This window comes from Leptopilina boulardi, unplaced genomic scaffold, assembly GCF_019393585.1.
Source record: "Leptopilina boulardi isolate dan_hultmark-lab unplaced genomic scaffold, ZJU_Lbou_2.1 LbouV2_51, whole genome shotgun sequence".
Classification (NCBI taxonomy): domain Eukaryota; kingdom Metazoa; phylum Arthropoda; class Insecta; order Hymenoptera; family Figitidae; genus Leptopilina; species Leptopilina boulardi.
Genome location: NW_026137996.1, coordinates 2355613 through 2381733, shown reverse-complemented (window position 1 = coordinate 2381733; position 26121 = coordinate 2355613). Strand labels below are relative to the sequence as shown.

General features: G+C 24.3%; 1 protein-coding gene across 44 annotated transcripts in view; it reads right to left on the bottom strand.

Moving 5' to 3' along the window:
* Positions 1-24472, bottom strand: part of LOC127289936 (calcium-activated potassium channel slowpoke) — a 105434-nt gene extending 80962 nt beyond the window's left edge. For 5 of the 44 annotated variants that reach the window (XM_051318253.1, XM_051318267.1, XM_051318228.1 and 2 more), the window contains exon 1: positions 23671-24458. In XM_051318253.1, coding sequence (XP_051174210.1) covers positions 23671-23973 — 303 coding nt within the window. In that variant the 5' untranslated portion in view covers positions 23974-24458. Of the gene's footprint in view, positions 1-23670 lie in introns of all 44 variants that reach the window. The other 39 variants (XM_051318264.1, XM_051318250.1, XM_051318229.1 and 36 more) reach the window with 21 other exon arrangements.
* Between the last annotated feature and the right edge of the window lie 1649 nt (positions 24473-26121).

Here is a 26121-nt window from a genome sequence, read left to right as displayed (position 1 = left end):
AATTAATTTCACATATAGGCAAAAAATTTATTTAACTATCGGAGAAATTCTTCTTCCTCATATATAACAATAAGGTGTAAAAAATAAATTTTTTTTCCATTAACAAATTTTTTTGTCAATCAAAATAAGAAAAAAAGAAAAAAATTATTTAGAGAAAGTTTTTTTTACTAAATTTTTCAAATCTAATAAAATACCAAATTTTTGTACAGTGACTCAGAAAATAGTTCTTCTTTTTTAATTTCAAAAAAAAAATTTCGATCTTTACAAATTTTTCTAAAAACAATTTCCGATTTTCAAAACCTTGAATTTTTATTTTAGATAAAATGTACAAAAGTGAAATGTCATGCTTAGAGTAAGAAGTTTGTTATCTTGTTGCAAATTAATTTCTGCGCTACATTTCCTGTCACTGAATTGCCTTCGGGATTGATAATAATCTGCGTCCAAAATCTAATACAGAGAGAAAGAAAAACAGAGGGAGAGAGAGAGTGACCTATAACATATATAACGTCCTTGCGTGCAACGAATTGAAGTCGAGGTGTAAATTTCGTACACGAAACGTCAAAAGAGAAGAAGGGGAGAGGGGGGAAATTTTAAAGCGGTTTGAGCAGGTAAAATGTATGCACACGTCGAGGGACATACCGCGCGCGCGAGATATTCTTGGCCGCGAACTCATATATATGAGTACTGATACTAATAATAGTTGTCGTGCAAAAATAACGTCACTAGCTTTTCTCTCTCTCTCTCTCTCTCTCTCTCTCTCTCTCTCTCTCTTTTAAAAGATAAAATCACGCACTTAAGAAATAGAGAGAAAAGAAGAAAATGATGAGTGAAGTTATTGCGTCTATATAATGAAAAGAGAGAGAGAGAAAGAAAAAAAAACTCGTTCCAAAAAGTCGGTGAGGAAAGATAGATGTCTTGATAGAGAGGAGCCAAAATAAAATTCAGAATTAAACGACAAAATTTATGCTTCTCTCGCGCAAAAGAGCTACTACGAGTTGCTCTCAAAGTTGATATAATTATCTTTTATATATACTATGAAACTTGGCAATCTACCAAGTTCATTAAAAAAAAAAAAAAAAAAAAAAAATAATAATCAAAGGGGAAAAATGGTTTCAAAAAAAAAATCCCTAATCTTGTTTACTTCACTGGAAAAACATTTTTTATCCATCCATAATAAATCTGGATGTGAAAATACACTTAAATAACAAAAAAAAATTAAGTATATCGTAAATCAAAATATTGAATTTTTCAAATATCTTCATTTTTCAATTATTCCATTTTTCGATAATAAATGACATTTTTTTATGATTCACCATTTTTTTCAAACTGTAAATATTACTTAATAAACAATTTTGGGGATATTTTTGAAAAATATATAAAAAAAAAGAATATTTAAATCCAAAATCAAAAAAAAAATTGACAACAAAATTCACCTTATAAATGCCTAAAAATAATTTTGAAGCTAATTTCGAAAAAAAAAAATTATTTAAATCAAAACGGAAAACACACTCAAAAAAATTATTTAATACAAATAATCAATTACTTGATTATTATCCAATAAATATTTACTTGAACTAAATAATTTTTATTTGTATACAATAAAAACTGTATTTGAACCAATATTTTTTTTTATTTGAAACAAGTACCATTTAATTGCCTTAAATAACACCGTCCGACACGATTTTTGACCCACAAAAAAAAACCAACATTTTCGGAAACTAGGATCCAAAAAAAAAATATCCGTGTCTGGCCGTTTTGCTAGATCTTTTGTGGTTTTTAGGGGTGAAAACAACCCCTAAATGAAAAATGACAAGATATATTTTAAAAATTATTAATATTTTATAAAACTTGGTATCTGGGGGTTTTCGGGGTCGCTGATTATTAATCTGATGTCAGATTTTCAAAATTCAAAATGGCGGATCCAATATGGCGGTCAAAATTTTAAGAAGTTATTAATTTTTTATAAAATTTGGTATCTAGGGGTTTTTGGGGTCGCTGATGTCGAATCAGATGTTATATTTTCAAAATTCAAAATGGCGGATATAAAATAAAAAATTAATAACTTCTTAAAATTTTCACCGCCATTTTGAATTTTAAAAATCTGACATTAGATTAATAATCAGCGACCCCAAAAACCCCCAAATACCGTTTCCAGATACCGTTTCCAAAAATGTTGGATTTTTTTTTAGATCAAAAAAAAAGTTGAATTTTGTCGAACGATGTAATAGTTATTTTGTAACAAAATAAATATTTATTTGATAATAGTCTATAGTAAGCGATTATTGGAATCAAATAAATTTTTTTTTGTCTATAAATATCTAAAAACAATTTTGGAGCAAATTTCAAAAAAAAAAAATACATTTTTGAATGAAAACGGAGAAAATCAAAAGCAAAATTCATCTTCTGATATAAATAACAATATTCTTGGAGCTAATTTCGAAAAACAAAAAACATATTTTAAAAAGAAAAAAAAGAAAATTAAAAAGCATCTACTTGAATACAGAAAAAAAAATTTTTTTATCTTCATTAAAAAAAATTATTAATGCAAATAAGAGGAAAAAAAAACTTATGACATTTGTTTATTTATTTGTTTTAATTTTTCTATGTATATTGACATTTGCCAAATTAGGCCCTTGGTTCAAAAACAAATCGTAACAAGGTTAGATTTTCTCGAGACGTTCTGCCTCATACTCTTTTTCACTTGCAAGTGTGGGTATTATTTATTTTTAACTATCGAGGAGGCGCGATTTTAACTTGACGCGCGTCCACGTGGCCACAACGAGGTCTCTTTCTATGTGTGTTTAAAGATCTTACTCAGGTCAAAGTTGAAGGTCACGGCTCAAAGATCGCGTAATAAGAACCCACACACATCAAAAAAGCCAATGAACTCTTGGCCATCGATCTAAGAACCTTATCTTTCATCTCATATATATATATATACACGTGATTTTCAAGCCTAACGCCATTCCTTAATTGCTTTCGTGCGTGACAATGAGTTTATCCAACCAAAGAAGCTTAAAATATTATCTCAATTTATAAAATATAATCGATAATTTTTATAAAAAAAATAAAGAAACTTTTTTTTCCCTTACTCTAAATTATCCGAAAAAAGGTACACAAGAAACGAATTTCGAACAAAAAGAATACTAAAATTATAAGAAAATAATAATTTAATTTATCAAAAGAAAGGAATATTATGAAAAAATAATTCAAGAATTCGACTAAAATTGTAAGAAAATAATAAAAAAAAAATCTTCACCTGTAACAGTGATATGTTTCTCTGAAACAGTGATATATTTCTCTAGATAAGCAAAAACTTTCGCTGTTTTAGTGAAACATATCGCTGATGTAGATAAAAGATTTTTTTTGGTGTATAAAATAATAATTTAATTTTTCAAAAGAGAATACAAAATTTCGAAAAAAATTAAATAATGACTAAAACTAATATGAAAATAATGAAAAATTAGGTTTTTAAAACTAAAAGGAACAAAACATCCCAAAATGTTGGGTGTTCTTTGTAAATAAAAAAAATAAATTCTATTTATATATATAAAATAGCAAATGAAGAATAAAATTTTGTACACTATTTTTTAAATAATTATAGTGCGTAAAAAGTATTATTTTTTGTTCTTTTTGTAAATATATTTTTATGATGAAAAATAAAATGCAAAAAAAAAAAGAACAGCCTGATATTAAATTTCTTGGAACATGAAAATACAGAATTGGGACAATTGGATTTTTAGTAAAAAGACGTCTAATATTTGTAGAAAGTAGACACACGAGACATTCCAGTTGTAATAAATCCTGACAACTTTTATTAAGTTATCCAATATTATACTCTTTCTCTCTCTCTCTCTCTCTCTCTCTCGCACTGATATTGTGTCGCCAAGAAAAGTGTGCCATATAATACACGCGCGAATATTTAGATAATTTTTCATAAGAATTGAATTTTATAACTTAAAAGTAAAATAATTTCATATTTTCACAATCTAAAAATCGTATACATTTTTCTTTATTTATATATTATTCGAAAAATATATTATTAAATAAATTATATTACTATTATGTTTTATATTCACAATATAACATATATCGGTAAAAAAAAATTTTCAATTTGCAATTTTAATAATTATAATTAATTACTAAGCAGATATAAAAAACAAAAAATCAGGGGAAAAGGACGTTTATAGTCAGACATAGTTTCTTCACTATACTACTTATTATGAGAAATATAATTTTTTTTTCGCAAATAATTTTTTTATTTCTCACTGCGTCAATCGATGATATAACGTTTGATTTTCATTAGAGAATCAACAATATTATCTTATAAAAAGGAAAAAAAAAGAAGTTGAGAAACTTCTTTTAAGCAGATAACTTTTTGAAACTCTTTTCGCGATTCGAAAATGGTAATTCGAGTCATATACTATATATATATATATATAGCAAAAGTAATCACCACAGAGCAAAGAAAATGTGGGTCGAATACTTTCGTAAAGCCATCTAATTGCAAAACCCAAGAAATTAGACCGTTTTTATCAGGAGAGTAAACCTTTCCTTCTTTTTGATCTCTCGGTTTCTGCACTTGAAACATTTTAAATATTTTCTTTTTCTCTTATATAACATATATAATTTAGACATTAAAATATTTAATTTTTTTTTTTTTTTTAAATTTAAATTTATTTTATATATTATTTTCTCTTATATATAATTTAGAATATAGAAATTATTTTTCAAAATCTTGGAAAAAATTCTAAAATGAATATAAAAAAAAAAAATTTTCTGTTTTGAAATTCATGAATTTAGAAAAATAATAATTTGTTTTTTTTTTGCATTTTTCACATAAAAAAAATAATAATAATAATAATATAGAAAATAATAAATTAGAAAATAGTTTGTGTGGAATCTATAAATATGCATTCTAATTTAAAATATTTATGTTAATGTACAGTTCAAAAACCTTCATTCAAGTATTTCGTAATATATACATATATATATATATATAGGTATGATTTGAAATAGAGGGGTTTTCATATTCCACAGTTTGAAACACGAACAGGGAAAATCAATACGAAGATTGAGTGCATATATGAGCAAAGCCTGTTCATTTATTTATGCTCATATTCACATAGAAACGTGGTGAGTGAATACCCTATACTGTCAGTCTAGATTTCGATCGACTTTGTCTAATCGAATTGTTTTTATTTTTCATATATATATATAAATCAAGTCGTTTACGAGTCTATAGTAATAATAGGTCATTGAACTTTAGAATATTTTTTTAATTTTAAACTAAACTTTTAAGAATATTTCAAAAAAATTTAATATTATATATATTATATTTAATATTAAATATTAAATATACCAATTTTTAATTATTATTTTTATCAATTTTTATTATTATATTATTATTTTAATTATTATATTAGTATTTATCATATTAGTATCCATTATATTAATTATTATATTAATTATTATATTAATTATTATTGTATTAATTAATTATAATATTAACTAGTATTATATTAATTACTATTATAGTAGGTTATATTATATTATTATCAATATATATACCAAAAAAAAGACATTTGTCTAAAACATAAAAAGAACTGTTAGCAATATTTCAGGCGAAAAATAGAGTATATAACTTTATCAATTCAAACTATGTATAGAATAAGAAGGTAATTAGCACTAATTAGAACCGTTAACTAATTAGTAAATTCACACTCAACGACTTTTTGCCTCATTATGTAAAGTTGATGAAAATTCTACACCGTAGAATACACTCGAAAGAATTTAATTTTTATATAGTGTAGTAAAAATCGAAATAAAAGTTTTTTTTAAAAAATAATTTCTTTGAACCAATTGAATTAAATTATTATAAATTCTGTATTTGAAACAAATAACTATTGCTTCAAAAAATAATTAAATAATAATTTTATATACAAATAATTATTTTATACACACAAATAATTATTTTATAAACAAATAATTCATATACAAATAGTAATTATTAATTAATTAATTTAATAACAATTATTTTGTATGCAAATAAAAATTATTTTTTTCATACCCAAAGTACGTGATAATTTGATAAACAGTTTTTTTAAAATTATTAAATAAAGTATTTTTTTCTATTCTCTCCTTGTGATATCAACGATTTTTAATGTTGAAAATTTAAAAAGGGGTAGGTAAATTAAAAATAAGACGTTGAATTTTTTCAAAAACTTTACAATCTCAAGATAAATTCTATATAAAAACGTTTACTTCTTATTTTCATCTCTCTTGTGTGTGCCCTCGAATCTGGACAATTCGAACATCAACTTGATGTGGGTCACTGGGTTATCGTCTCTATTTCTTTGCTTGCAAAAAAAAAATAAAATGGAAAGCTTTTCCAATTAATTGCCTTTTAAGAAAAGACGTAAGTTTTGTTGCGAACGATAAAAAATTTCTTTTTCCAAAATTGCACCGCCCCTTACATTTTCTTCAATTACCTATATATATATATATACTTCAACAATAAAAAAAAAACTATGTAAAACAATTTTGTTAGAATTAGAAATCTATTTTTATTCCAAAAAAAATTATTTTCTATAATTTTCTGCCCAAATTGTTGGAAAATTTTTTCGATTTTCAAAAAAAAAACTTGCAACTTACAGAAAAGAAAATGTTTTTTCCTCCAAAGAATTGAGAGGAAAATAATGTTATGTTGAGAATAAATTTTTTAGGTTTCTATTTTTCAAGTCACGTATACGTCGAGGGAGTTATACTTTCAGGTGCGCGAGACACTGGTGAGAAAAGATCTCGGGGACACAATACAGTGATAGTTTTTTTTTTGTCAAGTTGAGAGAAAAAAAAAGTCAAGTGCAATTGGAATTCGACTTGCGCTGGGATCTACGATTTTACTCTTGGTACAGAAAGAGGATGAAGTTAATAAAAAAAAAAAAAAATGCACTCTATTTCACTGGAGATAAAAATTTTAGGCAAATTGAATTTCGGACAAATTTCCAAATAAATATGAAAACTCGGACAAAATGTAAAAATTCCGGTCAAATTTCGGACAAATATCACAATTCTAAATGCGAATGAAAAATTTTGGACAAATTTCGGATAAATTGGACAAAATATAAATTTTCTAAATATGAAGAAACATTTTTTTTAAAATGAGAAAAACATTTTTTAACACGTATATATAATAAAAATAGAAAGAATCCCTATATAAATAGCAAGTATAATGTAAAAATACTCTTTTCTATTAATAATTCAAAGAATGTGATATTATACAAAAGTACGCCAAAAGTTAACAAGCAGTATAAATAGTAATGGGCCATAAAGACTGTCAAAGTTGTCTGTGAACTCGACGAAAAGTTTCACAATTAAAATCGAAACTGGCAAGAACCAGTAATAATAAAGGCTATCCTGTTCTTATTTCAGTCTTCTATTGTCATTTTGTGTTTATTTTATAAAAAAAAAACAAATTTCTTTTTACAATTTTTCCAATATTAAAATACATACATATTTGTATACGAATAATTTTGATAAAAAATTTCATACAAAACCTAAAAATTTGAATATTATTTATTTTTTTTTTGAAGTTAAAAAAAAGAAACTAAAATCATTATTCCTTCTCTTAATTTACGTATTGATATTTTAATACTACAGAAAGAAAACTATTTTCAAAAAAAGAAATTTCGTTATATCAAATGAAAATATTGCACAATTTTTTTTTTAAGTCATATTTATGAGTTTTTTGAACCCATTGTGTTTAGATGGGAGATTAGAAACAAAAGAGGTACAATGTTATATTATATTTATAATAATATGCAAAAATCGCGTGCTAAAAAATTATTTAAATATATATATATATGACTTGGTTATAAAAAGGTGGTTGTTATATTAAATGTTAGAATTCATAAATGTCTAACAATGTTTCACCGACTTAAATAACCGGAATGGCGAATTGTTAAATGTACAGCGGAGAAATTTTAATAGCATTAGTCACGATCGCAAACAACTTAATATTCCATATATTATATTCAAACTTAAAAGCTCAAATTTTATATGACACAAACACACATTAAAAAATTGCATTTCTGCAAATTATTATTATTATTATTAATAATAATAAATTACACTATTGCAAATTATTACTAAATTTATAATTATATAATAATAATAATAATAACAATAATAATATATATATATATATATATATATAATTTGTATTGTAGATAATAAAGCTTTTCATAATACATTTTGGAAAATTAAAAATTTCGAGAAGCATTTTTTATAAAAAAAAATTGTTGGAAGAAAAAAAATTCTCTGGAAAACAAAAATAAAAGGCCACTATTGAGAGAGAGAAAGAGAGAGAGAGAGAGAGAGAGAGAGAGAGAGAGAAATTTCTCGAGGGTACATACAATGTGGGTGAAACGTGATATATAAAAAGACATGTCTTTTAAGAAAGTCAACAGATGGATGAATTTATAGAGTAAAAAAAAATATCTCAATATATAACATAATAGAAGCCCTGGCGCCAGCTTGTGAGTTGGAGACAAGAGGAAAGGGTCAGACACCTTCTATAACTATTCCAGGGTTCGTCAAAGCAATGAACTTCGATCTCAACTTTTGAAATAAAGTAAACTATATATATGTTCCACACTATGTGTGTGCGTGAAGTTTCATTTTCATCACTTAAAAATTTTTACGGGACTAAAAATTCTCACTTTTTTTTTCATTATTATAATTATTAAATTAGAAAAAATTATACATTATAAATAAATAAATAATCAGTAACAAACGAGAATCGTCCATTTTAAAAAAAAAAAAAAAAAAACCCCAACAAAATATATTGTAAAAAATATTTCAAAAAGTAATATTTTATATTATTTATATTATATATATATGTATATAAATTATTTTTATACATATTATATTATATAAATATTATATGTATCTTATATTAATATATTTATAAAAAATATATACATAATTTATATAAATAATAATTTAATAATTTTCTCTTATCAACAAAATGAAGAATCAGTATGGTAATATTCAGTTTATCATTACAGGGATAATAATAATAATAATAATAATAATAATAAAAATAATAATAATAACAATAATAATTACAATAATAATAACAATAATAACAATAATAATAATAATAATAACAATAATAATAATAATAATAATAGGCATCCATGATTAAATTCCCGGTAATAATTTGATACAACGCATTATTTTTCTATTTTATCTTTCAAGTTTTTGTAAATATATTTTTCACCTTGTGATTATATATTCTCCACAATTTTTCAATGAGAAACGATTTAAAATTAAAATTTCCATCAATAAACATTTTGACAAAAAAAAATTATATATTTCAAAATTTTCAACTCGCTTGGTTTAATATTTTGCGATCAATTATTATTGTATACAAAAAAAAACAATGAACTCACCCTGATATCTGTAGATTTGCTCGTTAGTTGAATCCAACTCAAAGGACCAAATTTATTTTGTTTTTCTTAATGTTGCCAAAAAATAATCTTGGTATTTTTCTTTTCACTTAAAATTATTTAAAAAAAAACTATTGTTTTAAATAAATTTATTTTATAAATTCATTATATTAAAACTCGAAGAACTATCGTGGAATATTCTATGAAATTATTTTTGGACCAACTGAATTTTCTACCTAAACCCCCCACCCCTTTCTTTTATGAAGGAAAAGAGGGGTAATATAATAAGAGACACCCTTGTAAAATGGTCAATAAACTTATATCCAGGAAATAATATAAATAAATACTAAATAATAATAATACCTGTATTATTTTATATTAGAAATTATTTAAAATTATTCACTGAACAATCAGAACAGTTTTATAATTATTTTAAAGAGAATTTATTTATTTGAATAAAAAAATTTATTTATATTAAATAAGTAAAAATTTACAATATTATTTCTGTTTTTCAATTTTATATGAAAAAAAGTAGAAAAAAGGATTAGCTAAAATCTCTCTCTCTCTCTCTCTCTCTCTCTCTCTCTCTCTCTCTCTCTCTATATATATATATATATATATATATATATATATATATATATATATATATATATATATATATATATATATATATATATATATATATATTATCTAGGCGCGTAATCCATCAATTTTGAGCTTTCAAAGTGATAAATTGCGAAGTCAAAAGAGGGAAAAGGAGTTTCGCGTATCAAAAAAGAAAAAAACGAAACTGAGAGAAAATCTTAATAAAAGCTCTAAAGGAGGAAAAAATTCTCCTCTGAGAAAATGGGTAAAATGAAATAGGAGTAGAAAAAGTCAGATAAATGAAAAAAAAATTTTTTTTTTTTTGTATTTTAACTATACACAGAAAATTATAAGGTATTAAAATAAGCTGCAACGCTTATTATTTTAATCCAATTTTGCTTATTTTAATGCCAAAATGGATTAAAATAACAAAAATTGGATTAATATAATAAGCGTTGCAGCTTATTTTAATGCCTTATTTAATTTTCTGTGTATAGACTTAATATGTTTTAATATGTTTTTTGGTATCCTCGTTCGTATCAGATTGTATACACGAGGGGTGAGTTAAGTACACTTTTGGTTACTATCTTGTCGTTGGAATTATATCGGAAATAGGCCTTGGCATACTGAAATTCGTGTCAGTTGGACATGGCTCTGCCTAACGTTTTACTTTGCGAATGGAAAGGTAAATGCGATTATCTCCTCTTCCTCTCTCTCTATCTCTGAGCACATGACAAATAATCTGTTACATTCTTGGAATCGGATACTGGCACATGGCCAAGGGCCGCTAACAACTTTTCTTCCAAATATGATCTATGCCCTTGATTCTCAAACGCATTCCTTATAATCTCAACCTCGCTCCCTTAGTTCGAATGTTTCCATATAGAAATACAAAAAAAAAAATCCACAATATTATATTATTTCACATTAATTCCCACATTCAATTTAACTTTTTATAATTAAAAAACTGTTTTTTAATAATCTCATATTATTATTATTTTATTATTTTATTAATATTATTTTTATTATTTTAAAATTTTGCTTATTTTAATACCAAAATGGATTAAAAATAAGCAAAATTGGATTAAAATAATAAGCATTGCAGCTTATTTTAATGCCTTTTAATTTTCTGTGAAGAACACCCAGAGAAATGATTTATTTGAATCAAATAAAATATATTTGAATTAAATAAACGTATATTTATCTCAGAGCCTACTAACTTATTTATTTGGCGTAAATAAAAATTTTATATGTCATAAATAAATGAAATAAAATATATTTGCAACAAATAAATGAGTTAGTAGGCTCGGAGACAAATATACAATTTCTCTGATTGAAATAAATGAAACAAAAAAAAAACCGTTAACGGTAATAATAAAAAGAAAATAAAAAAAAAAAAAAAATGGTCATAAATAAAAATGATTTGCTACTGTATTAAAAAATGTTTTTTTCTACACATTTTTATACCAAGTATCCGCGTATATACTCGAGGCAATAAAACTATATTGAAATATCTATAAATTCAACGAACGGAAAACAACGTCAAAATGTGTGACCGCACACAAAAACACTTGGGTCAATGGCAACTCCATGAGTGAAAACGCAGAAAATTTGGAACCATTCCAATTTCAAATGTTGACATCTGCTTGTTTTCAATCCAAGTTTCCCACCTAATTGTATATTTTCTAGTCAAAATGTGAATAATTTTCAATAATCTTTTGCGAAACTAATTTTTTTTTGTCCAAAAAAAAGGAACGAATCATATTATTTTTTTTGTATATAATTTGAACAAGAAAATTAAAATTCCAAATTCATAAATTAACACCCATAATCCAGAGAAGTAAATTTTGAAATCAATTTCCTTTTTTTTTTGAGTTCAAAAAATTTCTTTTAAATAAATTTTTCGTAACTTTATTGAATTTTCTTTTTTCTATAAGTCAACATATTATGTAAAATATAAAAAAAAAAAAATTAAAATCATAAAATATAATGCGAGATTATTTTTATAGAATCGTAAATAAAATGTCGAAAAATTTCAGCAGAAAAAAGAAAGCTATGAAAATTTAAAAATTTACTCTATAATGATCGTGTGTGGATGATCCGTTTCTAAAATAGGCACATCAGTGGAAGATAGTGTAAGTACGAATGGGAAGAGAATTTCGTTATGTAGGTCGATTTCTAGGTCGTTTCCTAAAGGTTAAACTCCAATTATAGATTGTTGATAAATGAACATTTCCTTACAATTCTTCCATACGAGAAGATCTTTTATATACGATTGTAACAAAAAAAAAAAAAAAAAAAAAATATTTTATAAAACAAAACGAGAGAGAAATTTCTCTGCACTTAAATATTTTATTCATTTACTGCTTTTTTTATTTTGAAACAAATTCCAGATCATAAAAAAAATTTTTAAATTCAGAAAAAATAATTATACTATTAATTATACTGTTAATTGTAGTATAACAATAATTACACGTATTAATAATAATATAATAATAATAATTATTATTATTATTATTATTATTATGATTATTATTACCTATATTATTTTTAGTAGTAGTAGTAATATTATTATTTTATTTGTATTTTGTAAAAAAATATAAATAATAATAAAACATTTTTTTTTCTGGCGCTAATATTTGGCCAAATTTGAAAATTTTATCAGGTGAAATTTAGAAGGCATAAAATCGTGACCCAGTAGCTGTAGACGATTACCTCTAATATCTATATTTTTGGCTCATTGTCTGAGGTTTACACGCCACTCACAGCCTCCCGACTAATTGCACTTCCATATATATACATATATATATCAGGTAATTACAACACTCGTGATTGTGGACATGCAAACTTGCGCTAATTATTCGGAATTTAATCGCGTGTCACCGAATTTTTTTTCGATTCTCATCGCAAAAATTACATCACGTATTTTTACATTTTTTTTCTCCTTCATAGATTTCTGTTTAATTTTTTAATAAAAAAAAAAAAAAAATTATCAAAAGAAATATTGTAAAAATCAGAAATTATTTTAATTATCTCACCATATATAATTCGCAAATGAGTATTTTTAATTAAATTTCACAAAAAAAAAATTCATTGATGAAAAAAAAATAATAATAATTAAAAAGAAATTTAATTTTTATTTTAAATATATAAAAAATTTAATAAACAAATTAAATACTTAAAAAATGATAAAAACTTAAAAAGTAAGGGTTAAAAAAATTTATTTCGTTTAAATAAATAATTTTTTTTTTTTGGTAAATACAAACTAAAACATAAAGCCTCTCTGGAGAGATGAGTGCTGTGTAAACGATATCATTATAATAGAGAAAGGAAAAATTTAAAAACTCGGAAAATGGTTAAAACAAACAAAAGAGTATAAAGATTTAAATATAAAAAAAAAGAAAAAAAAAAAAAAAAAAACTCTTTTGTAAAATAGAGTCCCCTAGAGTTGAAGAAATTCCCCAGCCTCATTTTGCAATCGTTCTCATAAATGAATATATGTGTGTTGTTATAATAATGGTATCGTGAGGACAAAACCGACAGAGAATATATAACTCCTAACGGGTCGTTCTCTTTTGTGTTTGCGCGCATGATTCTGGACAATTCACGCCCCACGAAAGGACTATGAATATACTCTCTGTTAAATATACATTTATGATTGCGCAAACGCAACTTTGTATCTGTATTCAGTGATATATTTGTATATATATTTATTCACTGAATTGTAGAAATTTTGTTCTATTTAGATATCAAAAGGACCTTAAATTGGATTATATATTTTACAAATTTTTATATCTGTCAAAAAATTTTATTTCACATAAAAAAATCATCAATGAAAAATTAAGCCAAAAAAATAAGAGTAATATATTTATTTTTTTATTTTTTTATAAAGAAATAAGTGACTATTTTGTCCAAAAAAAAAATCCCTAAATTAATACACAATTTATCATTTTTTGACAAAAAGTATTTATATCTAATAGTTTTTTTTTTTATCACAGATACATCATTAAATTCATGAGATGTGAAAAAAACTATCCGTCATGTCTAATGCTTTTAAGATAAAGTAACTTTTATATATATATATATAGGAAAGGGTCTTTTAATACAATAAATTTTAAAGACCTTCTTTCATTGTTTACGAAAAAAGTTAAATCAATAAATTAATTAAAGAACGAAAGATTTATTTCCCATAGGGGGAATCCCCTTTTTCCGAATTTAGGGGATTTTAACACAATATAATAAATCTCATAATCTTAATTCTATTCCAGTGTATAAGTTCTCACTATTTTCTTTTGAAAAAAAATTTGTCATACTAATTATATATTTAAATATACATAAATATCAATAAATATAATTAAATATAAATAAATATAAATAAATATAAATAAATATAAATAAATATAAATAAAAATAAATAAATATAAATAAATATAAAATAAATATAAAATAAAAGTAAATTTAACAAATAAATAGTATAAAATGAAATTTATTTTCAAATAATGATATATTTTATAAAAGAAACTTTTAATTAAATTTGACTTGTGTCGTTAAGTGGGCGAAATTGCATAAATTTTCTATTTAAAGTTAGTAGTTTAAGAGTATATAAATTTTATAATATGCGTGGATGATTTCACGTACAATTTTAAGCAAATGAAGGTAACATTGGCAAAGATCGGATCATCGATGAGAGTATATAAGTTTGGTTGGCAATCAAATTAACGAGACTTAGTTGGTTTGATCGCAAAATATATATATATATATAATGTTTATAACACCAATTGGAATATCTATATATGTCCTCAAAGGCACCTTAGATAGCGTGTTGCGACAATCATTATAGCTGTGACAGTCGGGCTATTAATGTTATCTAACTAATAGACAATTCACTGCAAGATTACATCTTTAATAGCACTGCGTCAATATTCAAGGTTCAAAAAGACTAAATAAATTTTCATCCTCCATGAGTCATTAAATTAATTATAAACCAAAGCTCCGTTATAAGAATAATTTTTAATTATTTTCAAATTTATAAAAAAATTTACTCAATTTTATGTATAATGTATTTATTTATAATTTATTTATATACTCATTATTTATTTATTATTTACTATTTTTCACTATAATGGTATTTTTTATAACTAGACTGGCGTTGGTCAAAGTATGGTTATCATACAGAAACGGTTACTATGGTACCTGTTACCATAGCAACGGTTACTTTAAAGGCAATGGTTGCCATAACAACAGTTGCTATTTTTATCAAAAACGAATTAATTAATATTAATCTAATTTAACCGAATTTAATTACAATTTTAATTGTTTTTTTGCAATAATATATAACCAAGTTTCATTGTATAATATTTCATTTATAAATTCAATGAAAGTGGCAACGTGCCTTTTTTTTCTCCCACATTTTCTGCTTTCATTTTTCCATCATCATAGTCGTGACAAATTGGCCCGCGAGCGAATTGTAACTAATTGTAAGGAATAATTAGTACTCTCCCGTAACAAAAATTTCCATCTCTTTACTTCTACAATTCTCAATTGTAAGATTTTATATTTTCATTTGAAATTTTTTTCTCTCTATAAATTCTGATAATTTAAATTATATTCAAATATTTAAATAATTAATTTTTTTGTAATTAAAAATTGCTATCTGTGAATTAATATTACAAAAAAAAAATGAAAAAAAAATAATAGCGAGAAAAATATATTGAGACTGTTGATAAATGAAGATTGTAAGAAAAAGAACTCGTATAGAGTAGCTGTTGGCCTCAGGTGAACAACTTGTGAACCCGTCAAGTAGGTTAAATGACAATAGGCCACCAGCATCGAATCCCACCGCGGCGCGACTTATCAAGTTATATATATATATGTGTTGTAGAAACGTTATCGCGTCCACGAATGTCAATATATGAAATTTTCTAATTTTCACGAAACAAAGGTATATTATTGTTCAATCAGGTCGAAATTCACATCGAACAAGAAGAAGAAGAAGAAGAGCGACGCGTCTTTGGGCTATACTTGAGAACCCTTGAACTTCATCAAAAGCAAGCGCGAGGGAAAAAAAAGCTTACTAAAGCGGTATACCTTTAGATCCCAAGCATCAAGGCATATTTCAAAGTTTGGTTAAACAGCCTTTATAAATGCCAAGTCATTTTTTCAAAAAAAAAAAAAAACTTGCACTGCAATCACGTTACATCATCTATAACGAGTGTGCACTATAGAAAAAATATTTTTTCTAAATTATTTTTATAAAATTTTTATAATTAAAAAATACAGGGACGAAATGTTTTTTACATTTTAGATATATATATATATATTTATCCCAAGAATATAATTAGAAGAATATTTTATATCCCTGGTTTGGCACTACTGCCAGACGCGTCAAAGGTCAATTCTCCGATAAATCTTGTGTAATTTTCTAATTAGAAACCATTAACATTTCCGTTAATCGTTCAACATTATCTGGGTCAACGTTAATTTTACTTCCGTGTTCTTCACGTGTGTATATATATAATTGCTGCTAATTGTCCACTACAATCAATTTAGACTAATTTCATTATTTTTATATTTTCACTATCAAAAAAAAAAGGTTGAATATATTATTAACATTTTCATTATTTGGATTCAAGTAAAATTAAATCCAGAAGGAATAAATATGAAAAGAAACATTTTTTTTTCTAATTATTATCATTTTCAATTCGATAGGGTTTCGTCTGACTAAAAAAATGTACTGATAAGAGATTTTTTCAAACCTATGGTCTAAGTAAAACTGACTTTTACTACTGGTGTTTATTTTGAAACTTTCTCTAACTACTTGTATCAAAACTGTTTACTTTTTGTCTGATCAATATTTACTTTTACTACTGATGGTAACACAGAAAATTAAAAGGCATTAAAATAAGCTGCAACGCTTCTTATTTTAATCCAATTTTGCTTATTTTAATACCAAAATGGATTAAAATAAGAAAAATTGGATTAAAATAAGAAGCGTTGCAGCTTATTTTAATGCCTTTTAATTTTCTGTGAAATCGAAAATTTCTCTAATTATTCTTTGTCTGACAAAAACTGACTTTTATCACTGAAACTAAACTGAAACTTTCTTCTAACTGCTTAAACTATATTTCTTTTTTGTCTGGACCAAAACTAACTTTTACTACTAGTAAAAATAGACCACAATTTAAAACGTTTTTGTTTTTTTTTTTTTTTAAATTACTACTTTTTTTTTTTAAATTACGAATAGTTTTCAATTTCCAGTCTGTCTAAAACTAACAATTACTACTTATAATATATATAATTTACACACCCTAAAAAAAGTAATTTTCAATCTAGAGGATTCCTCTAAAATAAATGCATATTTTCCTCTTAATTTTGGTATCAAAATTATTATTCTTCATTTAAGAGGATTTTCCTCTTAAATTAAATGTCGACATCCAAACCTCGTAAAATTGTTTTTAATGTCAAAGCCATCAATAAAATATTTATAATTTCAATCAAATAATAAAATCTTTGCAGAAAATACATTTTTAAATTAAAATTAAGTAAAATTATAATAGTTCATTTCAATATAATAATAAAAATTGTTTTTTAATATAACATTAACAATGTCATGTTTTTGGTTAATTATCAACATTTTATATTGATAATTAAAATACAAAAAATAAGTTTTCATTAATCAGTTGTAATGATCAACGAGATTTTCAGCGCAAAAATAATTTTAAAACATGATGATATGTTTAAAAGTTAACATTTTTTATAGGACAGAAAAAAATTTCATATATGAAATTATTTAACGTTTTAAAACTTTTTTAAAAAAGTAAATAAAAAGATTTAAAAAATTCGAAAGATTCAAAAATGGGGTTATAATATTTCTATTTACCTGAGTAGTAAAATTTCACAAGAAATATCCAAATTTTTTTAAATCTAAAAATAGCGTTAAAAATATTCATTTAATTTGAATTTAACTATATTTTCTGTATTTTTAATAAAGCAAATCCATTTTTTTGTCCTTTTTGTTGACATTTTACCAGAAATATTAAAACTGAAAGGTTAAAAAACAACTTCACAACTATCATACCCAGAGAAAGGGATCAAACGATTACATTATTTTTTTCCGTTTCCTTTTTTTAAATCTTCTAAATTTAAAACGGAAAATCTTAATTAAAGAGGAAAATACAAAAGGAATCCTTTTGTCATTCTTCCATTAAAATGAAGAATAAAAATATTCTACATTTCAATTGAATAATCTTGTTTTAAGAGGAAATATTTAGAGGATATTAGAAGAGGAATTTTCCTCTAAGTATAAGATTACTTTTTTTTGGGTGCACTTTAATGCGCCATGTATGACTAAAAACGTCTTTTACTACTGATAAAAAAATTATACAACGATTCATTTACTACATACATGAAAATTAACATTATTAAAATTTTGTCTGACTAAAAATTTATTTAACTACTCTATAATTATCAATATATTTACAAAAGTTCAGTATATCATTCAAACTGGTTTTTTACTATTGATAGTAAAATTTTACTTTCAAAGAAAATTTAAAGAGCATTAAAATAATAAGCGTTGCAGCTTATTTTAATACCTTTTAATTTTCTGAAACGTTGTCTGACTGTAATTTTCTCTTGCTACTTACACTAGAATTTCTATTTACGTAAAAACTTATCGTCTGACATGAAATGTATTTTACTACTTATTTTAAAATGACAAATACTAATCAATTTATTGTCTAACTGAAACTGGTACTAACTAAAACTGAAAACTAAATATCCTGTCTGACTAAAATCGGCGTTTACTACTGTCACAAAAATTTAAATAAAAAAAAAACTGTTATATTTGAAAATATTTGTCTTACTATATGGATTTCAAAATTACTCATAGCACAAAAATTATGTCTTAATGAAACTGTCTTTTTCTACTGATATCTATATTTTTAAATTTTTTCATTCTTTCTACTATCATGTCATAAATTATATAAAATTATAATTAAATATTGTATATAATATTATACTCAATTATATAAATTATTGCATATATTCTTTATTTCGAACTAAAAAACAGGGTATTAATAATTTTTTATCCTAATCAGAGTGTTGATAAAAATTGAATATCAAGAACTTAATTTAAATATAAAGTGTATATTTGTTATTTATTATTATTATTATTATAGTTTTGCAACGAAATTAGGAATTACATTTCACAATTTATAAGAGCTTTTAAACTGAATTACAAATCAGAAACTTGTACATCTGAGAGTATAATCAGAACTCCTTTGCATTCTGCCGTCTCGTGATAAATTTTACCGAGAAGTTTTCCAAACCCTTGTCACTGCAGATGAACTTACTTTTATATATATATATATAGGTACCTTCATAATATCATTGTTATGCGGCATGACACCAATATTATTAAAAAAAAAAAAAATAAATAAAAAACTTTTCCATCGTTCATTCAGTTAGTCGGTTGAAAATATTCATTAAGTCTTTAAAATCTCAAAAGTTTTCTCTTTTTATGTGAAGAACGTTAAAATTTACCCTTGATTCAATTTTATTTTATTATAAAAAAAAAATTATTCAAATTTTTATTTTTTATAATTAAAAAAAATTGTAGTTTGTTTTAAATACAATTTTTACCTAAAATAAGGTTTGAAAAAAATATGTGTTATAAAAATAGAAAAAAATAAAGAAAAATTTTTTTTGTTATGAAAGGTTTAGATGAAAATATGAACATATTATGATTCGTTCTTTACTATAAGGGGTCGATTGAATGTGTCTGGTATAATATAAAATACGCAATGCGTATATAGAATATCACCCCTTTTCAACTTGTCTGGCAACTCAGTGAAACTAGGTCACACTAGGAAAAATATAACGATTTGAAAAAAAAGTCTGTTCTTAAAATCACATATATTCACCCTTGTGAAATAAATTCAAAAAATTATTCTCCCTTTTTTCAAACTTATTATTGAATTTTACGAAAAAATAATAATATAAAAATTTCTTGTAATATATATTTTTATATTTATATTTTTATTTATTTATAAATAATAATTCTAAAAATTTATATTTCTAATTTGAAAAAATTTTCTTTATTGCAGGTTAATGATGCGAAAAAGTTTTAAAAGAAATTTTTATCATAAAAAAAACTATATATTTTAAATATTGAATTTTATAATTTAAATAAAAAAGAAAATAAATATTTCACGTGAATTTTTTTTTTTTATATAAAAGTATTTATTCTCATATCTAAAATGATTATAAAATTATAACTGATGGGAAACAGAATTGACACACGAGGAACTGTTCTCGTTTCACGATTCTCCATTTATAAAATCCTCACAACCCTCAAATCGATATTCTCTATAGTATATAACGTAATTCTAAAAGTTGTCATTTTTAATGACTGATTGGCGAAAGTTGATATTATTTTTCCTTTATATTCTCCAATTCTAAATTTAAAAAAAAAAAAAAATTTAACAATAATTTTAAGTGAATGTATTGTAGTTAAATTTTACAATGAAAAAAAAAATTCCCCAAAAAAAGAGAAACGAAAATATTAAAATTTGGACTAATAAACACTGATACAATTTAAGTTTAAATTTTTACTAATGTATACATATGTATAAACATACATATATAAATCTGAAAATCGATGTACTCGTTCATTCTAACCACGTATGAGGTACATCGTACAACCGACCTTTATTTTACAACAGAGAGTATCATTTATATGTGATAGATGAAAGTGTAACCTTTAATAAAAAAGAAGAGTACTTTCTGTTCAGAATATTAATGAAAAAGTAGAATTACAAATGTTTTTTTCAGAAAAAAATTTACTTTTATACTAGTTTTTATTTTTTTTTTAATACTTAATATATTTAGAAAAAAAAAATTTTAATTTAATATTTTTTCGTTATATTAAAATTTTAATACTACTTTCGGAAAAAAGTTATTGAATTTCAATAGTGGTTAAAGTAGATATAATTTTTTTTTTTTTTTTTTTTATGAAGAGAGCACATCAACTCATCATTCTTTGGAAAAAAAATTCGTATCATATTTTTTATGTACGCTATAAACCAATCGCATATATGTATGTACATAAGATAATCAGTAAAGTGACTAAAAGTTCGACCATGTTCGAAATTTGTATTCTGAAGCGAGTACGCAACCTATTTGAAACGACGTCGATAAAATGTCAAAAAGTTTCTCGCGCGCACAGTGTTTATGGGTCCTTGGAAACCAAGAAAGGTCTTTTTCCGGCCAAGTGAACATATCACGAACGTGCAATATATAGGTATATAATATCTTTATGACATAATAGATGAAAAAAAAAATTCCAAGTGAAAAAAAATATATATATATATTAATAAATAATTACAAAATTTCTATATATAAAAATATATTTTAAAAATATATTTTAAAAATATATTTTAAAAAATATATTTTGTTATAAATAAATTTTCTCTATTTTTTCAAATATTTAAATTTCATTAAATAAATATTATTACCAGCGAAGCTAAATAATATTATTGTGAGAACTATAAAAAAAAAAAGAAAAGTCTATAAAAAATACGATAGCAATGAAATAAAAAAAAAATGATAGTGAGAGAGATATAAATTTTCCCTCTGACTTTGCATATAATAATATTTTTCAACGAGAATGATATCATTATCGTTAACATTTGAACTGCGACAATTATGTAATTACGAATATAAAAAGCTAAATTATAGAATAAATATATATATATATATATATATATATATATATATATATATAATGAATCAAAAGTGAGAAAAAAAAAAATTCCAAAAATTGTTAATTTAAAATTCACAGGAAAATTGTAAAAAATTTATTTTTTAAATCAAAAGAAATATTTCCCATATAAATTGCAAATGAAAAGAAAATATTCTCAATTTGAGAATAAATTTTTATAACAACAATAAATCCCTGAATATAGAATTTATTATTAATATTAATTCTAAATTAATTAAAAATAAATTCTATATAAAGATAATAATTTTTTTATAAAGTTTCAAATATTTTTAATATGGAATTTATTCTTAAATTCAGTGTATGTATATATATATATATATATATATATTCTATTCTTAAAATGAGAATTAAATTAAAATTCTTTTAAAAATATATTATTTAAAATACATTCTTGAGGTATTTAGACTATATATTCTTAAATTTAGATAGTTTATTAAAAAATTCATCATTGCATACAAAAAAAAATTAAATTTTAAATAAATTAATTTAATAAAAATATTAAAAAAAAAAAAATTATATTAGACAAATTTTTAAATAGGCGCCAATAATCTCAATTTTTCAATTATTCTCGTTAAATTGCAAAAATATTTCTTTCAAATAATCGGTTACTTGACAATTAACAAATATTTACTTGACTATTAGGAGTTTTGTTGCGATGTTTGTTAACATTTTGAGTATCCGTAATAATATGGTATGAGTGTGGTTTATATTTATTGCTTGTTTAACAATTTTTATAGTGTGAATGTTTATTTTGTGTAATTTAAATTTTCTTTTTACATTTTATTTTTTGTTATCGTCTCGCAATCAGGACTTATTCCTTATTTTTGTATGGGCTACCATTGGCCTAATAAAGAATTATAATAATTTTTATTTGAATTAAATAAACTGTATTTAATATTAATATTAATATTAATAATAATAATAATAATAATAATAATTATAATTATAATAATAATAATTATTATTATTATTATAATAATAATAATAATAATAATTTCTGTAAACAAATACCATATTTAATTGACTCAAATAATAATTATTATATAAAAATAAAAATTATGAGCCAAAAGTTTTGAACGTTCAAATGAATAAAATATTTTTTTCAATCTACACTGAAAAAAAAATTTATTTGATTCAAATACCGGTGTATTTGATTATTATCAAATAAATATTTACTTGAATCAAATATTATTCTTATTTGAATCAAATAAATGGTATATTTGCTTTAAATACTGAAATATTTGATTCAAATATTATATATTTGATTCAAGTAAATATTTATTTGATAATAACCAAATATACCGGTATTTGAATCAAATAATTTTTTGTTTCCACTGTATATAAATTATTAAAAATTTTTAATATCAATGTAAAATAAAACAGTAAATTAAACTAATATTAAATTAATAACTTCTTTTTAGATATTTATAAAACAATATTTTGTAATAAAATTCGTATTTAAAGAAGTTACAAAAAAAAAATGTTCATTTGAACGTTGAAAATGTTTGGCTCATTAAATTTTTTTTTTGATAAAAAAGAAAAAATATTTATTTTTACCGATTATTGGAATTAAATCAATTTTCTTATGTTAATTATTTATGTGGAAAAAATGATTAAATTTTCAAAAAAAAACAATTTAATTAGAGAGAAAAATTATTAAATGCCTCGTGCAATTATAAAAAATCGGTCAAGTTCGATCATCGGCATCTTCCATCTCCGCAGTGCACACCTATATATATATATACGATAGTGTATATGATCAAGAAGCGTGCGCTCTTAGCAGCACAGTGAATAAACAAAAAAAATATAATTCAAAAAAAAAAAAAAAAAAAAAAAAAAAAAATGCAGACTTACAAGAATTCTTCCAGTGGTTGTTTGTCCAGAAATGAGTTCGCCGGCCCAATCTTTGGCCTCGGTCATAAAAGTGCCCTCGAACTCTTTATTCTGGCGTGCCGCCTTTTGCTCCTTTTGCTTGGGGTCATTTGGAGCGACCTCAGGCTCCTTTCGGCAGCAAAGAAAAGCAAATGCCCTCCAAAGAAGGACAATGAGCAGCCCCGCGAGAAATGTGAATATACTCGAGAGGACGAAACACCACCATTTCCTTACTTTTAGGCAGTCGTCAACCGGGGGCTGCTCGGTAGTCACGTCATACGTCATCCCGGTAGCAGAAATCTGCTGGCTGCCCCCGGGTCATACATTCACCGTCTCCACTTATCAGCCAACAGTCTACTACTCCTTTTACTATTCTTTATTCGCTTCATAATTCCTTATATATATATATAGGCGAGATGTCGAGAAAAAATATTAACGCACTTTTCAAATTAAAATCATTCGATAATGATTTTTTCCAAGGGGTTGGGGGGAGAAAAAGGGTTGGGGGAGAGAGGGGGGGTATTTTTTCTTGAAACACTACTCGATAACGTCACTCCACATTTTTTTTTTTAATTTTTTTTTTTGCCTTCTTTAACTCATCATTTTTCACTTCATTTTTTCTTTTTTCTAGTCATTCAAAAAACTGTCACATAATTTTTTATTTTCACTAATTCACTATTTTTGACACTCACGATTTTTTTTTGAATAATTTTTTTTTTAATGATCCTATGCTATTTGAATTTCTAGGAATTCTAAGAAAAACGATTTCTCGAATAAATTAGATTATGATCTTTCCTCTAATGATAATATTATTTTCTTTCTTCTTTGGAGAATAATTTTCACTTTGTATAACTTTTAACGTATATACTCTAAATTTCTTTTTTACTTTCGTAAGAATTTTTTTTTAGCCAAAAAAAATTATTTATTCAAATTTTTTTTAGGGTTTAATATAAAAATGATTTACATCAAAAATTTGTCAATGCAAATTAATTTAGGAAATTCACTACATATTTTTTCAATCTTATTTTCGTTAAATTTCTTTTTAATTTCTCTCATTTTTTTTTCCTTGGCACTGTTTTTATGTATCACCTTCTAATTCGTGGTTTTTTTTTTTCATTGAAAATTCTATAAATATCAAATTTCTTTTTTTCATTAACTATAACAGTTTATAATAATAATGTGCGAGATGAAAATTATTGTTGCTAGCCGCAATGTTCTCGTGGCCTAGTCATCCTGATGTCTATTTCCGGGTGGCACTTCCGGAGAACACTGGCGTCAATTATGAGGAGATGCGTCACCTCGAGATTCGGCACAAAACACATATGAGAAATTTTGTATATATCTATATATATGCGTCAAAATGTTTGTCCCGGGCAGAGGTTTGACCGAGAACATCAACGACGACGCGAACTGTTGAACAACGACTACAACGCGTTTTCATATAAATTCATATTGAATTGACGGCAACCGCCGCGCCGATCATCACCGAGGACGACTACGACGACGACGACGACGACGACGACAACCAAGTGTCCCGACGACCATCACCACCGCTCCGCAGCAATCAATACGCAACAATGGACCGGGACCAATAAGCTCGGAGCTTTTCCTGACGTAGACGCAAGCTCACTCCCTCTCTCTTCAATGTACTCTTGCTTTATTTTCAGTTTCTCTCTCCCTCTTTCTCCCACCATTTTTCTTTTTTGTATCTTTGTCTATTTTCTGGCCTAGTTATCAATATATCTATCTCACTTTAATATATACCACTCTGTCTTTTTCTACAAAATATATATTTGTCCCAAAAAACCACTACCAAAAAAAGAATTTTTTTTTTCGAAATAACAATAATAATCGATTTTTTGAAAATATAAATAAAAAAAAGAAGGTATTTCTGACGTCGCGCGGCGCCGGCGTCAGGTGAAACGATCATTCTGCGCTTGCACTAGGGCTTTTCATTGAATATGGACTTTGATGGGTTCAGATGATGAGTCATATATATATAGATGTGAAGGTTGAACGTGTAAATTGATGTCATCAATGGAAAACATGGTTTTAACATATATAATACATATATATATATAGAGATTATTTTTTATGAATTAAATCCATTATTATTTGGTGGGATAAGAAAAATTTTATTTTTAAGAGAAAGTGATGTCTTATTTTAAGTCAGGTTTATTATTTTTTTACTTTTATATACAACTGTTATAAAAAATTTTTAAATATTTTTAAATTAATAAATTTAACTTTTAATAAAAACTTAATTTAAGACAAAACTTCTTTTAAAGTATAATAAAAACTGAATTTTATAATATACAATTCAAATTTATAACAATATTAATTTTGCACACGGAGAGACCGCCGGTTAGAAAAATTACTAAAAAAATTTACAAGTAGCGGAAATAAGGTTATATTGTCAAATATTGCTGTAGG